Source organism: Crocodylus porosus, unplaced genomic scaffold, assembly GCF_001723895.1.
Source record: "Crocodylus porosus isolate Cpor-Errol unplaced genomic scaffold, CroPor_comp1, whole genome shotgun sequence".
NCBI classification, from domain to species: Eukaryota; Metazoa; Chordata; order Crocodylia; family Crocodylidae; genus Crocodylus; species Crocodylus porosus.
The window spans coordinates 21,350,288-21,372,583 of record NW_017728917.1 but is presented as its reverse complement, the minus strand read 5'-3'; the positions used below and the strand labels follow the sequence as shown (position 1 = coordinate 21,372,583).

Here is a 22,296-nt window from a genome sequence, read left to right as displayed (position 1 = left end):
AGAGACTCAAAAGGAAGGAGACAGAATGACTATCAATAGTTCTGGGAAGTTTCCTTCTGCTGTCACTACAAGGGTAGTAAATATTGCTGGTGCCGTCTGCCAGATCATCTAGGTAAGGCAAAGAAAGATAAAGCAACAGCAGAAGTTGGTTGTGTCCAGTTTAGATCACTGGCTTCCAGTATTACTATTATTTATACAACTATGCCAAAAACAGCATGCACATTAGCATAAAAGATTAAAAAGACAAAAGCAAAGACGTGCAAACAGTGAAGTAACAAGCCCCTGTACAGAAGAAGGAACAGAGAAAAAAGTCACCACTATTTAGGCAGAGGAAGTTTAGCCATTACTTACTCTGGGGATAGACATTTGGAGCTGTTTCAAAAGGGCAGCAGTTATCCACCAATAACAACTGGAACGTAACAAGGTGAGGATGACAAATGTAGCAAAAAACTGCTTTATCCAGGGTTAAAGTCAGGACAGTTTTGCTACACTTTGGTCATCCTCAGCTCGTCCACCAGTAACAATTAGAATGTAGCAACCACTGCCCTTTTAAAACAGTTCCAAATGTGCCTGTGTCCATCCGCTGAGTAATGCATGGCTGAACTTTTATCTTGAGTTTTTTCAAGTTCTCGGAGCTCAGGAAGACATAATTGCATCAGTTCACGTTCCAAAACTTTCTCTTAAATACAAGAGAACCAGAATCCTTTGATAAGTAAGGTGCTATGTGACCTATCTTAAGGGTGTCACTCAAATGTTCACTGCAGTATTAGAATACTGTAGTTCTCAACGAGCTATTTACATATACTTTTAGGATACCAAAAACAACTCTGTGGTCAAGTAACAGAGGAAAACAATTTAAAAGGCCAGGTACAGCAGTAAAAATGTAATGTCTGTAAGTGACTGGAACCCAGTCTATACCCATAACAAAACAGAAGTTTGGTACAAAGACTGGTCTAAAAATTGCAGAACATAAATCTAAGATTTGTCTGCCCCATCAAAGGGCAAATGTGTGTTCTGTTCCCTACTGATCTAAACTATGCCGCTTACAGAAAACTATGCAACTTAACGATTGATTCTACTTCAGGATTTTTGAATGTCTGTACCTAGCCTTGGAGCTGGAAATCAGGAAATACAGGAAGCCATGTTTGTTAGTGTAGCACGGGGGCGTTAAAATCATCTTATCCCATGGGACAGATGAGAGGCACGGGACCAATCCACAGGCCAGATGAATGGAGCACACCCAGCCCTATGAGCTGGATTCGGCACAGAGACAGTCCTCACCCTTGCACAATGTGGTACTTGCTCTGACCAGATCAGGGCATAAGTCGCACACTCCAGCTGATGCAGGGCAGGCACTGTGTGCAGTAGAGTTCCCTCACTTGCTGAAGAGGATACCACATGCACCACAGTCCGAGACTGACAAGAGTGAATACTGGATCAAGCATGAGGGAACCATAGAGTTCTCCCCCCTGCACCACCCCATCCCCCTCCCATGCTGGATCCAGCGCCTGCTCTGGCCAGTCCAGGACTGAGCTGTACGTGATACTCACTCTGGGACCCATGCTGCGGGCCAGAGCACGTACTGTGGGTTCTGTGTCTGGCATATGGGGATGCCAAACTGTCCCGTGTGGGTGCTGTGTACAGCATGGACTCCAGACTGAGGACTGCAGGGCCCATGCAGCATGCACCATGTGGATCACTTGGAAACTCAGGGACAACACAAGGAGCCAGATTTGACACATCCGGAACAGCAGAAATGAACTTTTCAGGTCAAATGTCAAACAAGACAGCAGGATAACTGTTTCAGATTCCACCCTTTCATCCATAGTAATCTTTTATAAAGAAATGTCTTCATTTTTCTTGCACTACTAACCATACAAAAGGTCTGAAATATAGTATGTTTTCCTTTATTACAATCCTCAAATACAAAATGAAACAGGAATCACTAACTACATGGATTTAGACTGTATTCAAATCTGCTTTAACTGGTTATACCCCAATGGTATCAGAATGGTATAATTTATTTGTAGTCTTGGTAATGAATTCCACTATTATGCGTCACTCTATTTTTTATTGCATAAACAAACAGGAACCCAAAATGCATAACCAGTTAAAGTGTTGGCAAAGAGAACGGGGCAAATGGATAAGAGAGTACCCATACAGGTATTACAAAAGGAGTTTTAGAGTATAACTGATACTTACCTGCATTTCTGTCTGCATTAAAACTGTTTGATCTAACAAAATAAAACAAACAAAACAAAATTAAAAAGACAGAAGTTTCTCTCAATATGCAATGGGGGAAAAAACAGATCATATTTAGTTATGTTTTATTATGGTCAGGCAAACAGGAGAGCAATACAACAACCAGGTGAATATTATTAGCAGCACATACATTTAAGGAATGGAAGGAGAAAAAAACTGCAATGGCAATTGGACTGATTTACCTACAGTCTTAAAAAGATCTAATCCTCCCTAGTATGGATGTCACTCTCAGTACCTCTATGTCTGTAATTTATAAAAGCAAGCTACATAAGCACATTTTATAGTTATAACTGCAGTCACTTTAAGGTACTGTATCAAATTAATGGAGACCATTCTCTCTGTTCAACAGAATAAAAACAAATTGTTATTTAGACTAGTCTAAACAAACTACTTGTACCAACTACTTCAGGGGCAGACATGACAGCAATTCTAACCCAGTGGGAACTACTTTCTGTAGTACAAGTACTACTGTACTGTAGTAGGAGAGAACAGGCATAGTGCAGAGTATATCAGTACTAAAATATGTGAAGTCCTAGAGAAGATTGAGAGCGATAAAGCATTTGCTTTGCTGACTGACAATGCAAGTAACATGAAAGCAGCATGGGAGATCGTAATGGATAAATATCCACATATTAATGCAATAGGATATGCATCCCATGGGCTAAACTTGCTTCTTAATGACATTATGAAGTTGGACACTCTGCAAAAGATCTATAGAAGAGCAAAAGAAGTTATAAAACATGTCAAAGCCACTTATATTGTAGCTGCAGTCTTTGAGAAGCAGGAAGAAAAGAATGCAAAGAATAAAACAGTGACACAAACTCTGTAGTAAAACTAGATGGGGTGAAGTGGTGATCTCATTTTAAAGTTTACTAAAAAACAAAGAAGCTCTTCAAGAAACAGTAATAACTGAGGATCTTGAAGTGCCCAAAAGTGTAAAGAACACTGTACTTGATGAGGATGTCTTCTGGGTTCCATTCTATCTAGCCCCCGGGGCCCCTAAAAAAATTTAGAAAATTAATATTCATCTGCTCCTGGCTGCCCGTCATGCAGCCCTTGATTGCTTGCCAAAACTCAGTAAGCAGCCCTCTACCCAAAGTAACTGCCCGCCCCTGTTCTAAAGCCAATTTCTTCAGCAATCACTGCATCTGAATCAGACAGTGCACTTCTGCCAGACATTCCTTACCAAATGGCCCAGATAGATTCTCAAAAACAACTGATTTTAAGTGTACAGAAGAAAGTGAAAAGTACAGAAGAAAAGTGAAAGACTTCATTAACAGACTGGAAGAATTTTGTTGCCAATCAATTAATGCTGCTGCAAGTCTCCTGGATCCAAGATTCAAAGGCAGAAATATCTGACTGGATTACAAAACAAGCAACACACTTAGGATCTGATGTTGGAAAGGTACTTTCAAATGTTGCAGAATATAGAATATCTTCAGATATTTGGTCCAGGAACGCAGTCTGGCACTCTGCCAAGCATATCCTGGCTTGCAACATGGTGGCAAGGCCTTTGCACAACACAGCCTATGACTCCTTTGCTTCTCGCCTGCTTCAGAGTCCTCCATCTTCCGCAGCGCATAAAAGACACTGGTCTGTTTGGAAATACTCACCAATCAAGAAATAAGGTTCTCTACTTTTTCACATGTTAGTTTACCTCAATCTGGGCAAACTTTCAGTGTTCAGAAGTCCATAAAGATGATAAAAATATAAGCAGCAGAAACTACTGATAGTGACAGCTCAGAAAATGAGATTTCATGTAGCAAAATTTATATTCAATGAGTCTTGTTTTTTTTCCCCTCAACTTTTTCTAAAAAATGAGTGCTTTCTGTATCTGCTTGACACTATGGAGGAGGCTAAGTCCAGAATACATAATAAATTTGCTTTGTTTTACTATAATGTTGATGGTTTCTTCTATTTTCAACTTTAATTTTGCCTGTTTCTCATAAACTGGCAAAAACTAACAGATGCTAGGTTCCTTACAGTACAGCAGCTTGTAGCTCCATTTGTAACAAAAATTAAGAACATTTTAAAGTAAATTCAATTAGTAAATTTGTAATTATCTGAATAAGCTATACTTTTAAATTTAACAAATATACCAAACATGATAATTTTATGAGCAGACCAAGTTATACATAATCCATTTTATGTTCTTAAAGTAGCAAACGTGTAAAGGGTGCTAAGAAAATAAGTATTGTAGATTATTTCATTTTTTCCCAAAATCCCTGTTTTTTTCCTCCCCTGTGGCTTCAAAACTTCTGGAAATTTTACATCTCTAGCCATATTGCATCCAGTGATCACTAACCAGATGGCACTGCATGTGGCACCTGCCCTGGGAGCTCTGGGACTACACCAACTCCAGCTGGTCTGGGATTTGCATTGCATGGGGCACCTGTGACTGCCACATGCAGCAAAGGTCATACACTGGCTAGAGCTACACTGGCTAGAGCTGGTGCTGTATGTGGTGTGCATCCTAGAGTGGGCATCATGTGCAACGGAGTCCAACACAGGCAGTCACTGTGTACAGCACAGCTGCCATCCAACGAGATTATGCTGTGTGGCACTTGTTCCAGCCACTCCAGAATTCATGTTTGAATATTCATTCATCAAGAGTCCCAGATTGGCTGGAGCAGCCACAAGACCAGGTATGCTAGGGGAGAGGTCCATGGGCTACAGCTACAACAATACAGTCTGGGGCTGACTGGCTAAGCAACAGCTCTACAAGAAAGGACCTGGGGGTCACAGCGGACAATAAGCTAAACATGAGCCAACACTGTGCCCTCGCTGCAAAGAAAATTAACAGCATACTGGGCTGCATTAGTAAGAGCATTGCCAGCAGATCAAGGGAAATGATTATTCCTTTATTTGGCACTGGTGAGACCGCATCTGGAGTCCTGTGTCCAGTTTTGGGCTCCCCATTGTAGAAAGGATGTGGAAAAATTGGAGAGTCCAGCAGAGGGCAATGAAAATGGTTAGGGAGCTGGGACACATCACTTCTGAGGTGATGCTGAGAGAACTGGGTGTACTTAGTCTGGCGAAGAGAAGACGGAATGGGAATTTAATAAAAGCCTTCAGTTATCTGAAGGGTGGTTACAAAGAGAATGGAGCTAGATTGTCTCAGTGGTGGCAGAACAAGGAACAATCATATCAAGTTGCAGCAAGGAACATTTAAGTTAGATGTGAGGAAAAAACTCTCACTATGAGGGTAATAAGGCACTGGAACAAGTTTACCCAGAGAGGCTGTGGAATATGCATCCTTGGAGGTTTTAGAGACCCAGCTAGACAAAGCCTTGGCTGTTATGATCTAGTTACGAATAGTCCTGCTTTAAGACCTCCTGCTAGATGACCTCCTGAGGTGCCTTCCAACCCTACATTTTCTATTACTCTATCATCTGGCCTATGGACAGGCACCACACCACAAATCACACATCATGCCCCATGAGGGTCTGATCAGCCCCATGGGCACCACCAGGGGCCAGATGGTGGGGCTCCATATATTTGATACCCCTGACAGAGTAATGCTAAACACTTGTTAATAAATTACAAGATTCCTGCTATTTTTGTAAGTCTGCATACATCCTAACTTACCTTGATGGAGGTATAAACTTTGGTGCTTGTACCATTTCATCCTTGTATGCAAATGAAACAACAGCATATGGACATACATGTCTTGGCCTGCGCCTTATTTCATCAAAGCCATACTCATAAAAATAATACTAAAAAAACCCAAAAACAAACAACAGGTTAAAATATAAATCTGCTCTATTTATATTTTTCAGATTAACTAACAACCAAACATCAACTGTTTTCTGAATAAGTACAATTTGTTTTGTAGTTGTACCTCAAAACTCATGCATCCTCATGACTAATGAACACACTTAAATAATCCAAAAATAAATGCTCAACTCACGGGTTGGCAACTTCCGGCACTCATGCCAGAGCATGCTTTGCTCAGCATACCACAGCCAGCCCAGGTTCTGGCCAGGCCCCTGCTGCCAGCCATGGAGTGCAGGCTGCTTGCAGCAGATGGCAGGCAGGCTACAAGCAGCTGCACCAGGGCCCATTGAGCTCCAGGCCAGCTCATTGCTGGCAGCAGATGCATGCATGCCTTGGGTCAGACAGTGGGGAAAGGGCTAGGGCTGTGCTGCCACAACAAAGATCAAGCCCTCAAGGCTCCACTGCCCTCCGCTTCTGGCACATCAACATCTTACAACTGCAGGTTGAGGGTTTTTTTGACACACTGTTTAACCATTCAAGTATTAAAATTATGTTGAAACATTAACATCGTAACAGATCAGAAGTTAAAAGAATGTATAGGTTAATTCTGCATCTAAAAAGTTGCTTGGGCAGCCTGTTAACTTGTTTACATTTAAAAAATAAATGTCAAACCTTCCTTTTCCCCATCTAAGTTATACATTATGTGTATATACGCACAACACTTGCATTTAAAACAACATTAACTTTGCAGAGTAAAGTATGTAGATATTAGGAATTGTTAGAAGTATGGTTGCCTGTGCATCCTTAATTCAACCACTCTATATGATCATGACAATATCAAAATGTGAACATTGTGTAGAATGAGGCTTGCATAGAATGACATCTGTCTAATAGGACTCTTCACTTCATGTGTTTTGAAAACTAGAAGTTAGTGAAAAGGAAGCATTTTATAGGGACAGAAAAAATGGACTCATCATTAAGACAGTTTAATGTCGCCATGGAGATGTACCTTATTTGGGGGTGAATGAAAGAAAATAAGACCACACCTTTTTTTACCTTCAATTTTGCCTTCCCAGAATGATTGATTTTTGCCATCATGGCTGAACCCAGTCAACCTAGAGAGGGGACAGTATCACCCTGGACCCTCCCTTGCATGCTCCACAGCTCAATCTTTAACTGTCACAACTGCTACCAAACTAATACAAGTTTTGCTGTTCAGCCAAAATCTGCTGCCAAATTGGTTAAAGTTTGAGATGCAGAGCTTGCAAAGACAGGCTGAGTGATGCAAGCTGGATAGTCCAGGTCTCAGCACCTGGGAGGGGAGCACAGCCCCTAGTAGCCATTACAGCATTCCCACACCTCTATTCTGGTGCAGAAATCAGCTCTCTCACTTAAAACGTGTGTTATTGGCAGACTCAAATCCAAAAAGAGGTTTTTCCCCCCCCTCGCTCCTCCCATATTGAATGGAAAGGGGAAAAAAAACCTTGCCTTGGATTTGAGTAAATAAGGTAAATGATTGGGTAATTTAAGATTAAGAGTTTACATTTAAACTTCCCTACTTAAACTTTTACATTAATAGTGCTTTAAGAAGGATGTGGATAACCTCGAGAGGGTCCAGAGGAGGGCGACTCGTATGGTTAAGGGTTTTCAGGCTAAACCCTATGAGGAAAGACTAAGGGATCTGGATCTCTTCAGCCTCTGCAAGAGAAGGCTGAGAGGGGATCTTGTGACTGCCTACAAATTCATTAGTGGGGTGTGGCAAGGAACCAGAGATGCTCTGTTCACCTCTTGGGGTAACAAGGGTCACAAACTGACAGAGAGCAGATTTAGGCTGGACATCAGGAAGAACTTCATCACAGTAAAGGTGGCCAGTATTTGGAATGGGCTTCCAAGGGACATGGCACTCTTCCCTACCTTGGGTGTCTTTAACAGAAGGCTGGATAGGTATCTGGCTGGGTCATCTGACCCCAGCACTCTTTCCTGCCCAGGGTAGGGGGTCAGACTCGGTCTGTTGAGGTCCCTTCCAACCCCAGCATCTATGAATCTAACTAGTATTCATCTTTAATGCATAATAGCATACAATATATAAAATTAAGTTATTTGCCTACCTGAGTAAGCTCATATGCTCTATACGCCAACAAGGATGTTACTTTATTCACATTCTTTGAAACGTGACATTCATGCTTTGGTGTTGGATCCAATGCACTTTTAACTGTTGATTCCACTGGTTTCACACCCATATGATCATATATGCTCTTCATTTTTCCCTGTAAGGGGGGAAAAAAAAAGTTAATTTGGCTTCCCCATGCCTTTCATTAGAGTAACTAGAGCAAGATTAATAAGAGGATGCAAGGTTAGCAAAACAAAGTACAAGCAGCCATTTTTTATTAGCACATTCTTCTCTTCAGCTTGCTGAAGAAAACAAAAAACATCTTTTTGATTGTTCCCCTTAAGTTCTTCATCTATCCAAGAGAGATGGACTTTAAATCAAAGCCTACCTGCACACGTTTGAAAAAAAAGCTCCTACATAACTCCCCCTACCTTTTAGATTATCTTTAAATATATGAAGTAGAACAGAAAGAGCAGGACATGTATTCTCTAAGTGATAAGAAATTGAGTAAAACTTGCCTTTATTATTTTAAAAATAATCACATCACCAGTTGATCCAGGTTCCAGGGGATTTGCTTGCAATAGATCCGCATACCTAGAGAGATACACACCTGATAGGGGAGGAATATAAGGGTACGGGATTGAAGTTTCTGAACATAAAAATGTCATATTTAAGGAATTTAATAAGCATACAAGTTTTAACCATTTTCAGAAGACAATAAGTACTAATATAGCAAACATGTAGCATTCTTACAGTGACACGGCACAGCCAAAGGCAAAATGTTAAGACCAACCGACCTTCAGCAGTATTAAATCCAATATCTGTGAATATCTTCACAAAGCCCACAATCTTGATCTGAAAAACTGCAATGATGGACTACTTACCACAATTCTTATTATAAACTATGTCAATAGTTTAACCACCCTCAATATAAAATATATTTCAATTTTCATCTTTTGGATCTTGCTTCAAATGTATCTGCTAAACTAAAGAAGCTGTTTTTTTCTGGTTTCTGTTTTCCATAGAGGTATTTATAAACTGACCGAATTAGTTCTTATCTCAGTCAATTTAGCTTAGGAGTTGGATGGATATTTTAGGCGTCACATTCCATAATCTTCAACCATTCTTGAAGCTATTCTTTGCCATTTATCAATATACTTAAACTGTGGACACTAGAACTGAAGGCAGTATTTCTAGCAGTAGCTGTACAATATCAGACAGGTGTTGTAACCCTCTTACTCCTGCTAGTCATTTCCCCATTTTACAGAAGCCGATTGGATTACTTCTTTTGGCCAACATTTCACTGGGAGCATATGATATTAACCCAATTTTCTTCAGTTGAGGTAAGACTTTATGCAAGTTAGTTGACTGAAGTCAGCTGGTTAAAATGGTTTCAAAAGTATAAATGTTAACTTGGGGGAAAATCAACAGCTGGGGCAGATATTTTACATTTGTACCATATTATCTGCACTGTAGATTCATCCTTGTATACACAGCAAGTTAAAAATAGCAAAAAATAATTACCCATGGAAGGACTACCAAGGATTGTTATTTTGGAATGGCCCACCTGAAGTCCTCTCTCACATATGTTTTGCACCTGAATAAAACAGAAGACGTTGTGTTTAGCAAATTTTATTTGGGGAAAAATGTTGTTGTAAAAATAGTGCAGGGAAGTTTTAAAATGACCTATGAATTAATGCAAAGTTTTCTTCCATACAACATTTACTGCACAATTAGTACATTCCCAATTATGATCATGTTTAAAGAAGACTATTGCTCTGGAATGCTGTGTTAATATGCAACTGTTAGAGCAGAGAGTTTGTGTGCCTAATATACAACAGTTTGGAAAAAGTAAAAAAGTATTTGGACAAAAATCTGTATAACTTTATCTATAACTATTAAAAAAAGTTAAGGAACAGAAATGCGATTGGCAAATGACCAGAAATTTACAAAGGAAAAAAAACAACCTTAATGTCTATATAAAAATCTATATAAAATTTTAATCTGAAGAGTGAGCTAGGAAATACTCTTTTCCAAAAATTATGCTCCCATACCAGAAAAATATCGACATATTTATATAATATGAAGCAAAAACACATTATCTTCTCCTATAAGCACAAGTCTAAGCAATATGAACACACAAAGAGGTGGAGACATTTGTAACCGGAGCTCCATTAACTCCATACCGAAACGGATAAATTGTACAAGCAACCAACACTTAACGTTGTTTTGCTTAGTGCTATAACACTCATTTTAAATTGATACCCGATTTCAATTAGTGCTCAGCGAGTTTCGTTACAACCCTAGCAGTTGCTGTCTTGGGTCATTAAAAACACTTGCGGTTGCCATCTTGGCTCGTCAAATACTTTCCATTTTGCTTAACGCTTGGTTTTTCAGGAACCAAATTAAGAGCACTAAAGCAGGGGTATGTCAAAATTCCTTGCTTCCTTGTATTTCTGTGGTTTCTAGCTGTGTTTTTTTTGTTTTGTTTTGTTTTAAACCATAGAACATTCATTCATAGTTAATGAATTCTGAAATCATCAACCTAGGCAATTTAGTTTAAAAAACATCCCACAGTAACAAAAAATCAGGAAAAAAGAAAATACTTAAAAAAAAAAGTGCACTTGCTTACCTGAGGTCGATCAACCATAAGAAATGCATAGGATTCAGCAAGCTCTTTTTCAAGGCGACCATCAAATTTCAATTCTCTGCGCTTTTCTGTGAACTGTTATCAAACAAAATCTTAATACCTATAAAGAATAAAACTAGTGTTCGCATGTTCAATGCCATCTATCCTTTAGTTTTGATAAGAAAGACACTTCCCAGGTACAAGATTACTGACCACATCACTCCGCTCTCTCCTTGATGTGGAGTTGTAACAAAAAGAAACATTCAACTCAAGTCAACCACACCTTGTCATGCATTCACAGATGCATCTCACACAGGTCCAAGGTGATCCTCCTCCTCTATGCGGCACTGGTCAGGCTGCAGCTGGAGTACTGCGTCCAGTTCTGGGGCCACACTTCAGGAGGGATGCGGACATCATGGAGAGGATCCAGAGGAGGGCCACTCACATGATCAGGGGGCAGCAGGGCAGGCTCTACGAGGAAAGGCTAAGGGACCTGAACCTGTTCTGCCTCCACAAGAGAAGGCTGAGGAGGGATCTAGTGGCCGTTTACAAACTAGTCAGGGGGGACCAGCAGGCATTAGGGGAGTCCCCGTTCTCCGGAACACTCCCTGGAGTGACAAGAAATAATGGTCACAAGCTGGCAGAGGGTAGATTTAGGCTAGATATCAGGAGGCATTTCTTAACTGTCAGGGCAGCTAGGATCTGGAACCAACTTCCAAGAGAAGTGGTGCTGGCTCCTACCCTGGGGGTCTTTAAGAGGAGCCTAGATGAACACCTTGCTGGGGTCATTTGACCCCAGTATTCTTTCCTGTCATGGCAGGAGGTCGGGCTTGATGATCTGCTCAGTTCCATTTCAAACCTACAAACTATGAAACTATTTCCCATGGAAAAACAGAGAAAACCACGGGTTTCTCCTTTTAGCAGAGAAACCTGCAGATTCCCCGATTTTGCAAACAGCTTGCAGGCTGGCTGAGCTCCAGCCTGCAAGAGCTGTTTGCAAACAGGGCAGGAAATCCCTAGCCCTGCTCAGAGGGGGAGGGAAAGGGCGGAGCCTGAGACTCTTAAGTCACCCATAGCTCTGTTTGGCTCAGCTCAGCCCAACCTCGCTCTTCTCCTGGAGCCTGAGGTAAGTGGGGCTTGCAAGGGGCTGGGGGCCCCTCTGGCAGGGCTGGGGGTTTGCAGTTTATGGCTGGGGGGGAGCCAGAAGCCGGCTCCACCCCCACCCGAGCAAGCGGCAGCAGTGGGAGAGCCAGCTCCATGCCGCTTCTGCTGCCTACTGTGGGGGGCAGGGAGCTGCAGACTTGGGTCCCTGGCCCCATAGCCCTGGCAGCTGGGGACCCCTCCAGCAGGCCTGGGGGGCAAGGGCTGTGGATAGGAGGCAAGAGGCATGTGGGGGGTGGAAAACAGGACTTTGGGGGCAGTGAGAGGCAGCAGTAGGGTCGGGGGGTGCTGCAGGGGCTTTTAATTTTAATAATGTATTTTGGGGTTTGTCAGAGAATTTGCAATTTTTCATCAGAGTTTGTGATTTTTTTTAAAATCAGAGAAAACCAGGATCCCTGATGATCAGGCAAAGCGCAACTAGGTCTGGACCCAGGATTTCCTATACCCCATCCCAAAAAAACAGGTGATTATTGGGATGGGGCACAGGCATCTCCAGTCCAGATATACTTGCCATATATTCAATTCAAGGTGCAATAGGAACTAGCTAGAAAGGTCCTACTTAAGTGGAACATATTTTGTGGCTGGTTTGCCATTTTATTACTCCAGAAATTGGTTCAGTGTGTGGCACTGTACTATGTAGGGCAAAATCAACACATTCGTTGTTCCATATACGTAGTGTCTGCCACAAACCAAAAATTCCCTAAACTGATTTTAAATAAGCTTACTGTAATTTTATATACACACACGTACAGAGCAAATCAGGAAATCGTAATTTTTTTTTTTTTTTTAAGAGATCAGCAAGGCCTTACACACAAGCATCTAAGAAACTGAAATGTACGATTTGATGCATTTGGCTTAGTGTAAACATCACAGGAGCTGGACAAAACTTTGAGAAATTGTTTAACTTGCATCATATAGGTACTCACCTCCTTCTCCAACAACTCACTATGAATTAAGCTGGCTCTTTTGTAATTGAAATTAGCCACTGAACTTGGCTCCAGGTAAGATGAATGCAGGATTTTCACAACATCTTCAAACTCTCGAGAGCCCATAGCTATCGGCTGAAAGAGCGCTATATAGAGAAAAGAAAGTCAGTATCAATATACATTTGAAACCTCTAAACAAAGGTGTTATTTCACTGAGTTTTAAAAGAAAGTAATTAGTTTAATGGATCGTGAATTATTTTAAAGTGTCATGTATTAAAAAGAGCCTCAAAAGATGGGATTTAGGCTACAGACTTGGTGTTAACAGCTGCCTAGAATCATACATATCAGTATTTATTCCTGAGTAATCTGCTGAAATTTAAGGAAAGAACAGCATTTTAATTTTAATATACTCACATGGAAATAGATATACACTTAAAAAGATGCTTTATACATTTCATTTAAAAACAAAACGAAACAAAAAACTGATTTGGTTTTTGTAAGAATACAAGTTTCATATTGCAACTTCTCTTGGAAAAGGTTAAGTTTCATCCAGCCACTGTGAGGACTTGTCAGTATTTAGCCTACTTACCATGGCAACAAGCACTTATTACTAAAAGAGAACACAGATGCAGCTATGCATTTTTAAGCTTCAGTTTAAGAGATTTTAAGACTTCTCCTAACATAATTCAGGACCATCCATATCAAATACATGCATTATGGGGTCTGACAAGGTTCCTTAGGTAGATGTGATATCTTTTATATAGATCAACCAACTAGTTGGGAAAACATGTGCTTTGCAAGCTTTCGGGCATAAACCGTGTGCATTACACGGTCACACAAATGGTTACTTTAATATTCCTTTTCCACCAATTCTCTTACATAAATTTGTATAGGAGTCTCTTCCCTACGGTTTCAGCTTTTTGCCGTGTGGCTATTCTTGTCCACCCCCTCCTCAATTTTAGCTATGCAAGGCCAAAATGACCAGTGGAAAACAAGAGAGTATGTGGCAGCAAGTGGCTGACTCACTAACATGAAATAGAGAAGAGCCCAACCTGGCATTCATCAAGATGTAGAGGACTGGAGCTGCATTTCTGACAAATCTGTAGTTCCCTGTAGCAAATGCTTTACCTCAGACAACTTCTAAAACAGAGATACGGAGCTTTGTTATGATGGGGGTCAGGAGCTCCATAAAGTAGGTAACTGAAGCTTATGAGATAATCTTCCATCTTTTCTACTACTGCCTTCCCCCCCTCTCCAAAAAAACTATATGAAGCACATGTTTCTGGACAAACTATAAAAATCACATCAGACAACAGAAAATGAAGAATACTGAAAAAGACATTCTGGTCTAGCATCTCAGTAAGGGGCTTCAGGTATACTAAAATCCAGAACGGTAAGGAGGATAAAAGTTCATTCACTACCAGGGCAAAATTTTGTTATATTTATTTCTAGTATAATATAAAATGACTGTGTAAGGCCGAGAAAACCATATCTGCCACCACTCCTAATATATTTTAAGATAAACATGCTATATTTTGCTTACCAAAACCAAGAAAGATTTAAAGATTTTATAAATATGGGGCTAGCACCAATCTTTTCTTTTTCTTCTGGGGGGGGGGTGTGTGTGTGTGTGCGTGCGTGCGTGCGTGCGTGCGTGCGTGTGCGTGCGCGCGCAAGAGGTACTCAAGTTCTATAGTCCCACTACTTCAAAGTAACAAATACAACTTCATTTACAGATGCCAGTGAGGAATAAGGACATTTACTATCACAATATTTATGGTAAAAAGAATTAGGTCTCTCCTAAAGATGACTTTATAAAATCAACTGCTGAACTTATTTGTCTGCAATACAATATTAAAGCCACATATTGGAAAGAAACAAATGTGGAAATAATTGTTTTTTCAAAGGCCTCAGGTATTAGAAATTTTTGGCAAGGTGTCCCTAAATAGTAGTCAGGACTGACTTCCTATTGAAAAAATTAAATGTAGAGTCTCTTTTTTTTTTTTTTTTTTTATAAAGACAACTGATGCTTATATTAACTTTCTTCCATAGATGTTGTAGAGGGGGATGAAAAATTCTCTAAATGTATGATTACTATTAAAAATAGACTTATATTGAAAAAAGTCTAAAGTCTTCCAGCAGATACAGAACACTTGGCTGTTGCAGCTGCCTAAGCGGATTATTTATCATCATTTGAACTTTTGAGATCTGTCATTGTAACTGTTGCACATGAAAATAAAAGCTACTTGCAACATACATACAAAGTAAGGTGTTGGAATATTACTCCTAATTAAATGACTGGTTGGATATGCCATAGTTATCTGTATAACAAAAGACTCAGAAGTAACCATGTGGTCAGTGTTGCCATTCTGGTAGGTACAGTACAGATGCTTAAAAACACAAAACAACAAAAATAAACCAGTCCCTGCCCAAAGAACTCACATTCTAGCTTTAAGACAAGAGAGGTCATGGTTTCTCAGGAAAAAGAAGAAATGGAAAAAGGAAAGTCAAGATAACAGGTTCCCTCTACTACACACCCTATATGGGAAAAAAAGATCAAGAAAAGAAGATTTAGCATAAATGGCAGCCTAACAAGTCAGCATAAAAAAAAAAAAAAATCTTTGCTATATTTTGAATTGCCCAATTATAAAGACCAAACTGTGTTGTTTAGTATATTAAAGTTGTTCCTACAGGATCAAAAATAAAATACTGGGAAACTTCCATAGCACCTATTCATCAAGTTCATCTGGATGAAGAGTAACTTGATTTAAGACTGCAACATCTACAGCTTGATATCTACATGCAATTAATTTGAGAATCTGAGAATGGTCTCACAAAACAGTGTTGCACTCAACCATTTAAAATCCATTAGGATTTTATTTAGACTGCATTTGTAAGGTCAACCCCTTCGCATAACTTTAATTGTGCAACACTGGGTATCACATTCCCTCAAACATTAAAATTACTGAGTTCCCAGGATAGCTTTTATGTACAATTGTCAAAGAACTTGCAAAATTACTTAAGAAAGAATGCCCACAAATAACATCAGTGTGTCATCCATGTCTTAAGTGAAAGTTTGAAAGAGAGATACTACCATGTACATTGAGCTCTTGTGAACTTTATGAATTAGGGGATTCATTTGTGTTTACTTACTTCCTACTGTATAATGAAAAAATTCAAAGAATGATGGGAAATTGGTATATCTTCTAGAATGCAGTTTCCTGGCAGGACTTATCTTCCATTTAGAAGTATGGCACTGGCACTGAACAACTGTATATCTAGTGGCAAAAGCCTTTTTGCATGCTGTGATACCACTGTCTAATACCTTTTACTACGGCAAAAATCTAGAACTTTGAAAATTAAGACTGACTTCTTGATAGTAACTGAGATTTTCAACAGTTCTGGCTGGGAAGTTCTTCTTGTTTGTTTGAATTTACCGAGAAGGGGTAAAGTTTAATAAGGAAAGAGTGAGATACAAAACAGTGCGACTCAAGAATATGCTTTGGACTAGTGTTACTAGTTTAATACACATGTTCAGAGAACATTATCCAAAGCAAATTAAGAAGTGGTTAAAATAGAAAATAGGCAATATAACCTTGGGAGTAAATATAGATCAAAGGCAAGATATTCAGAAGCGACTTGTAAGTCTGGGTTCCCAATTTGAAGACTTGACCCTTAAGCTTGGAATGTAATGTACTGTAAACTTGAATTATGCATGTCACCCAAAGAAAAGTTATAATAAAATCTCATCTGAGCTGGATAGAATTTCATTTCATCAATTCAACAGACAATATCCTCTCACGGCAAACACAGGGCTCTTTTGATAATTAATTCTGTAGAACAAAGTAAAAAAAATTGAACCAGGTATCTCCAATCATAGTTATTCAGGGAGGGGTGACAGCAATTCAACATCACCAACAGTTGCTTTAAAGAGTCCTTGTCAACAGTGACATTTCAATAATGCCTGGTTTGTGCTTTTTGATTACAGGAGGAAGAAGACACGGTAGCACAAAGACCAAAATATTATAGGATCTGTTGCTTGGGATTGACTGAAGTTAGAAGTTAGAGCTAAAGTATTTTAAAATTCAGGATGCACATCTCTTCTGACTAATATGGTTTTCACAGCATGTCCAACCAAGCAGTTGTTGCAATTACAGAACAGTATTTCCAGATCCTGCTGCTTGCCCCACCATGTGCGAAGATATTTGTGTAAGAGACACTTGCATGTTTGCTTCTGAAACCAAGAATATAACTCAGATGTGCTGGTCACAACGTCTATAAAAAAAAGTCTATGAATACTGATCACATTATTGCTGGGAGTAAGTTGTTATTTTTGTAAAGGAAAGAGCAGATAGGAAAACCCTATTCAAGGGAACCTGCCATTTTGAAACTATAAATGTGATTTTCTGAGATACCCAAACACAGAAAAAGACTAAACTTGAAAGAAATATAAAGTTAGCTAAAATAAAGATAAAAAGTAAGAACTAAAATTAATTGCTTCACATATCCATGGAACCTATGTATAGTAAGTTTAAGGTTTCAGATGAATCTTCTGATGTTTTGATACACTGACCAAATAATTTATGAAAAATATAAAGAGAACAGATAGTCAGAAGCAAAGTTTCTCCTTTGAAGTACAGTTCCTCTACCAAACTAAAACCGTAGTTCATGATATGCAACAGTCCGACTGAGCAGTTTTACATATCCTGAATTCAAACACTGTAGGATCTTTAGAAAGGACACATAAGCAGTCTAAGAAGGTATTAAAGACAAAGAATTTGAGTAATTAGACTTGGGAAGGAAAAATTCCATAAAGTATCATTTACTTCAAGGATGCTATTGATAGCCATCAAGTTACATATTCGTATAAACAGCTTACTTCGGGTCTCTGATAAGCTCAGGGAAGAACATGAGTGTATAGTAACCTAAAAAAAATTTCCATTGTATTTATATTCTCTGTAGTAGTTTTTATCATCTATGCATTTTGACGATTAAAGTAAAAAAACTAATACTTTTCTTAAAAGTCTGAAGTTGGTGCACTTTGTTTGCTGGAACTATTAAAACAGAAGTATTTTACTAGTAGAGAGAAGCTAAATAATGTATTGTATTTGTCAGAAAAATAGAAAATTTAAATAAAATGCGATACGCAGCTACTTCAAGGTTAGGAACTAAATACCAATTCTTTGTTGGCTCTCTAAGGATAGAGCACAGCTTAACAATGTACAGAAATAACCATCAGTCAACTTCCAGCTCCACAGCAGCTAAGTGGCCATCAATAAACAATAGATCAGTTAGCTTATTTTTTGATTCATTACTTTCCCAGTCACAAAAGCACTACTTTTTTGTGGGATGCTATGTTCATCTCAAGTAAAAAGATCTAGCTATCCATCTTCAAGATTCCAAAAAACAGAAGTCTCTCTCTCATCAGATGAGCAAAATTGGAACTGGTACTGCTCTTTGGGGGAAGAATAGTGCTCTTTACATCTCGGTGAAGTTGGCTTCCTAGTGAGAATCATCAAGAACAATATGTGGTCATGAGGGTTTATATAAATACTTGAACTTGTATTGCAAGATGACTCACCTCTCCCAAGGTCCAATTTGGAAGTTGCACAACCAGTGAACAGAACATACATACTACCCTAAAATTTAAGACAAATACTAAGATACCTCCTGAATGTAGTCCCTCTTTGCTCATTTAATATTACCTGACCCAACTTAACCTTCCAGCAAATGCCATGGTATCTTCAATGCAAGTAAAATAAACGAGACCTTAATTTTGCAGTAGTGGCACCTTACTATAAATAGGAATTCAGGAAGATACTCAAGCCTGTGTCTCATTGTAAACATTCAACAACCACACTAAAGTCAATGGGACTACTCAAGCACATGATTAACTGTCACCTTACATGAGGTAAATACTGAAGTCAGTTGGGGAGGCAGGGAGAAAGACAGGGAAGCCAGAACAATGCCTGCCCCCTTTTTCAAGTACCTTCTTTGGTTTTTGACTTGGGCAAAAGGCTTCTCAAAGAACAGCTCAGGCCTGCCCAGGGCAGACAGAAAAATGTGACTAGGTCGCATTACACATAGGAGGCCATACAACACTATTTTATGAACAAAGGAGAAGTACATTGCTGAAAATAACACCACGCCTGTTTAAGAACAAAGATAGAAAAAAATGCTTATATATATATTTTTAGGAGGAAAAGCTTCAAGTACGATTCCCCAAATCCATTCTAAAAAGGAACACAAGGAATAAGAGGAAGATGTCTTCTGCCACTTCCTAACAATTAAAGAAAAGCAAAAAGGTCCTCCCCAAGGAAGCTAGATTCCTCAGAGAGGCATAATATATGATCTTTGAATACGCTTCAAATCTAGTTTGAGATGATCACATCAAAGTGTTTTAACTCTCTGGTCTATAAAGATTGCGCTGATATCACATTTCACTTGATTTTAGTCATTCAAAAAGCTATTCCTGACTTTAAAAGACTCTCAAGAAGTTGGTTGATTCCAAGGACTTTGCTGTATTTGGTGTGTGAGAGAATTTTCCAAATTCTATGCACATTATTAAAGTTGCTTCAGCCCCCAGAACGTACTAGATCTTGGTGTCCTTTTTAAAATAAGGAAAAATCTAATGATGACTTAATTGAAGATGTAACTTCATCCCTTGAGGACTCTAGAAAACTTTATGGATCGTAACTTAGGACTCCCTAAATTAAATGACTCTTAGGTTTTTCTAAATGAAAAAGCAGCTACCTCTGCAATACAAAACAGGAGCTCTTTTATGCAAACAATACAACAGGACTTTTGGAGGGGAAGAAAAGAATAGCTTCCCAAGGAAGCTACAGAATTTTTATTATTTGATGTTGATCAGTATTCAAGTTTGGAATCTGGCCTGGACAGCAACGTCAATACTGTTGCCCTCCCAGAAGCATTGGGGAATCTTGGTTTCACAACTAATCTAAAAACCAAAGTGTCAACAGTGTTTTGGCCATCACATTATACTGAAAGACTAATTTAAAATCCATTTCTTGTCACTTACTAATTTATAAACATCTCTAACGCTCAAATTGGGTCCTTGGAGGTCACAAATCCACTTACACTTTTGTTACAGCAGTAATCAACAAGGATCACAAAATATTTGATATTTTGTAACAGCATGTTAATGCTAATGCCAAGCACCCCTGAGCACTATCAAACCAAAGTAGACACGTGATGGAATGGAAAGATGCATTTGTTTCAAGGTTCCAAGGGATTCCTTAACAGCAAGTGCGATTAAAAATAAAGTCTCTTGAACAGTAGCTTAAAGATGTAATTCTAGTACACTAGCATTCATATCCATGAGAATGCAGCCAAAAGCCTTGATGTCAGCAAGTTACTTCGAAAAAAATTCAGTTTGTATAGTCTCCCTCTCCACCTGAAAGGAAATGATTGAAATCCTAATCCTCGCAATACTTAAAAACCTAGGTTGGTTAAAGTATTAGTGCGCACACTGTAAGACACAAACAGTCTTGCATAGGCAGAAGATGTACTAGATGAACTTAAAGTTTGTCTTTTCTAGTTCCAGTTAATATTTCATGTTTAGTTTGAACTCACAGTGGAACTAAGTCTGTGTGATGATGAGTTTCTTTGGTTTTTTTAAAACAAAAGTGTAATTATAATAATTATATATGGCTTTGGGATAGCAGAACTACAACAGGTGCCATGTTTTATCCAGACATTTGCCATCAGATGAACATCAAGAGGCCATGACATCATTACTCTAAGTCAACTTGCACCTTGTTACAACTAGTCTCTGCTAGCTCCATCTTCATGTATTTTTCCTGAAAAAATTACTTACAGCTTCAAAATTGGGGAAGAGTATAATGAAATAAACCTACCTTTACTTCCTCCTTATAGAAGAAAGGCTGTTTTTGTTTGTTTTAAGAGCTAAATAAAAGTTAAATATCTTCTTTGAAGAATGAAGAGCTTATAGGAAAATGTAATGTGATTTTAAGTACTGAAACTGACCTCAAGCTCTGGGAGGTCAAAGATGGGGACATCTTTTGGGCTGGGAAGGAAGAGGACCATGCCATAAATAGATCTTCCTCTCAAGTTAACAAAATACAAGGCAAGCACAAGCTAATAGCACCCTTCAGAGAGTGAAAGAGATACCACTAGGTTTTAGAGAAAAGCCATACAAAAAAACAAAAGCAAAAAACAAACCAAAAAGCAAGGGAAAAGAAAATCAAACCAGGAGACTCAGAGAAGTAACACTCCCAGCAGGAGGCACGTGAATGTAGACTGCCCCTTTCACTCCTGCAAAGAGATGGGAAGCACAGAAACCTTCAATGGATAAAGGAAGAACCAGTCTTCCGTGTGTGGAACTATGGGGAAGCAGTCACCAGCCTCCCCCAAACATGGATGCACTGATCTCCTGCGGAAAGAGGAGGAGGAGGGGGCAAGAAAGGAAGAGAACCATCTTCTGGGGCTGCCTGTGCATGTCCCGCAGGCGACCATCTTCTCTGTGTGTGCGTGCGCGCGCCTCGCACGCGTCCAAGCCCCCCCCCGATCACAGCATCCAGCCTGTTCGGCTCTTAAGCCTCCGTGTCTCCCATTCCAGCTGCCATTGGGTTTTCGGAAGATGGAAAAGCCTCTCCTGACGCTACCGGCTCATCCCCAGCAGCCTCTCTAGTCCGAGCCACGCCAGGCTCCTCCACACCCACGGGGGTTTGGATGCAGCTGGCCAGCGAGGGGTGAAAAGAGCATTCCTACGGAGCAAGATAGAAGAGGGGAGAGGAAAGGAAGGGGGGAGGGAACAACCTTTCTTTTCTCGGCTCTTCCTGGGGATCTGAAAGTTCCTCCTAACGGGCAGGTCTTCGGGGGGCTTGGGGAGGGGGGGCGGCCCCCCCAGCACGTCGCCGGGCTCGGGAGCCGCGGCGGGGCCGCTCCTGCGCTGGCTGCTGCTGCTGCCGAGGTGGGGGGGGGGCTTGTCCTCTGTAGCAGCCGCCAGCAGCGCCTCCTCGGCGCTCTCCGCGCGGCCGCCATTTTGCGGGGTGTCCTCGGCGCCGAGTGGGCCTGCGTCGCTGCTCGTCTCCTCCAGCCGCAGCGGCTGCTTCGGCTTCGGCTTCGGCTCCGGCTCCATCCCCATCCCCATCCCGCCGCCGGGGGCCGCCGCCGCCGCCGCCATAGCGCCCTATCGTCAAGAAAGGAGCGCTAGACCCCGCCGCTTCGCTTTGCTTCGCTGCCTCCCCCACGGAGCTGCCCCTTCGCCCGCTCCATGCATCACCCGCCGCCGCTAGCGCTCCCCCTCCGTCCGCTCGCTTTATGGCAGCCCGTCCTCTCCCCCACCCGCCCTCGCCCTCTCCCTCTCCCTCTCCAACATGGCGGCCCCTCGCCTCAAGAAAGGGGCGTGGCCCGCGCGCAGAGGCCGCAGCCAATGGGCGCGCGGCACACATTATAAATGGGGGGGCGGGGCCGGCAAGCCACAGCTTCGCGGGTTTTGAGGCGGTCGG

At 40.5% G+C, this 22,296-nt stretch overlaps 1 protein-coding gene across 5 annotated transcripts in view; it reads right to left on the bottom strand.

Annotated features, from left to right (window-relative positions):
- FAM208A (family with sequence similarity 208 member A) overlaps positions 1-22,087 on the bottom strand; it is a 48,477-nt gene extending 26,390 nt beyond the window's left edge. For 3 of the 5 annotated variants that reach the window (XM_019536905.1, XM_019536904.1, XM_019536906.1), the window contains exons 1-8: positions 21,605-22,084; positions 12,806-12,951; positions 10,722-10,814; positions 9,614-9,686; positions 8,608-8,699; positions 8,088-8,246; positions 5,851-5,978; positions 2,203-2,234 (exon numbers count right to left, since the gene is read on the bottom strand). In XM_019536905.1, coding sequence (XP_019392450.1) covers positions 2,203-2,234; positions 5,851-5,978; positions 8,088-8,246; positions 8,608-8,699; positions 9,614-9,686; positions 10,722-10,814; positions 12,806-12,951; positions 21,605-21,971 — 1,090 coding nt within the window. In that variant the 5' untranslated portion in view covers positions 21,972-22,084. Of the gene's footprint in view, positions 1-2,202; positions 2,235-5,850; positions 5,979-8,087; positions 8,247-8,607; positions 8,700-9,613; positions 9,687-10,721; positions 10,815-12,805; positions 12,952-21,604 lie in introns of all 5 variants that reach the window. The other 2 variants (XM_019536903.1, XM_019536907.1) reach the window with 2 other exon arrangements.
- Between the last annotated feature and the right edge of the window lie 209 nt (positions 22,088-22,296).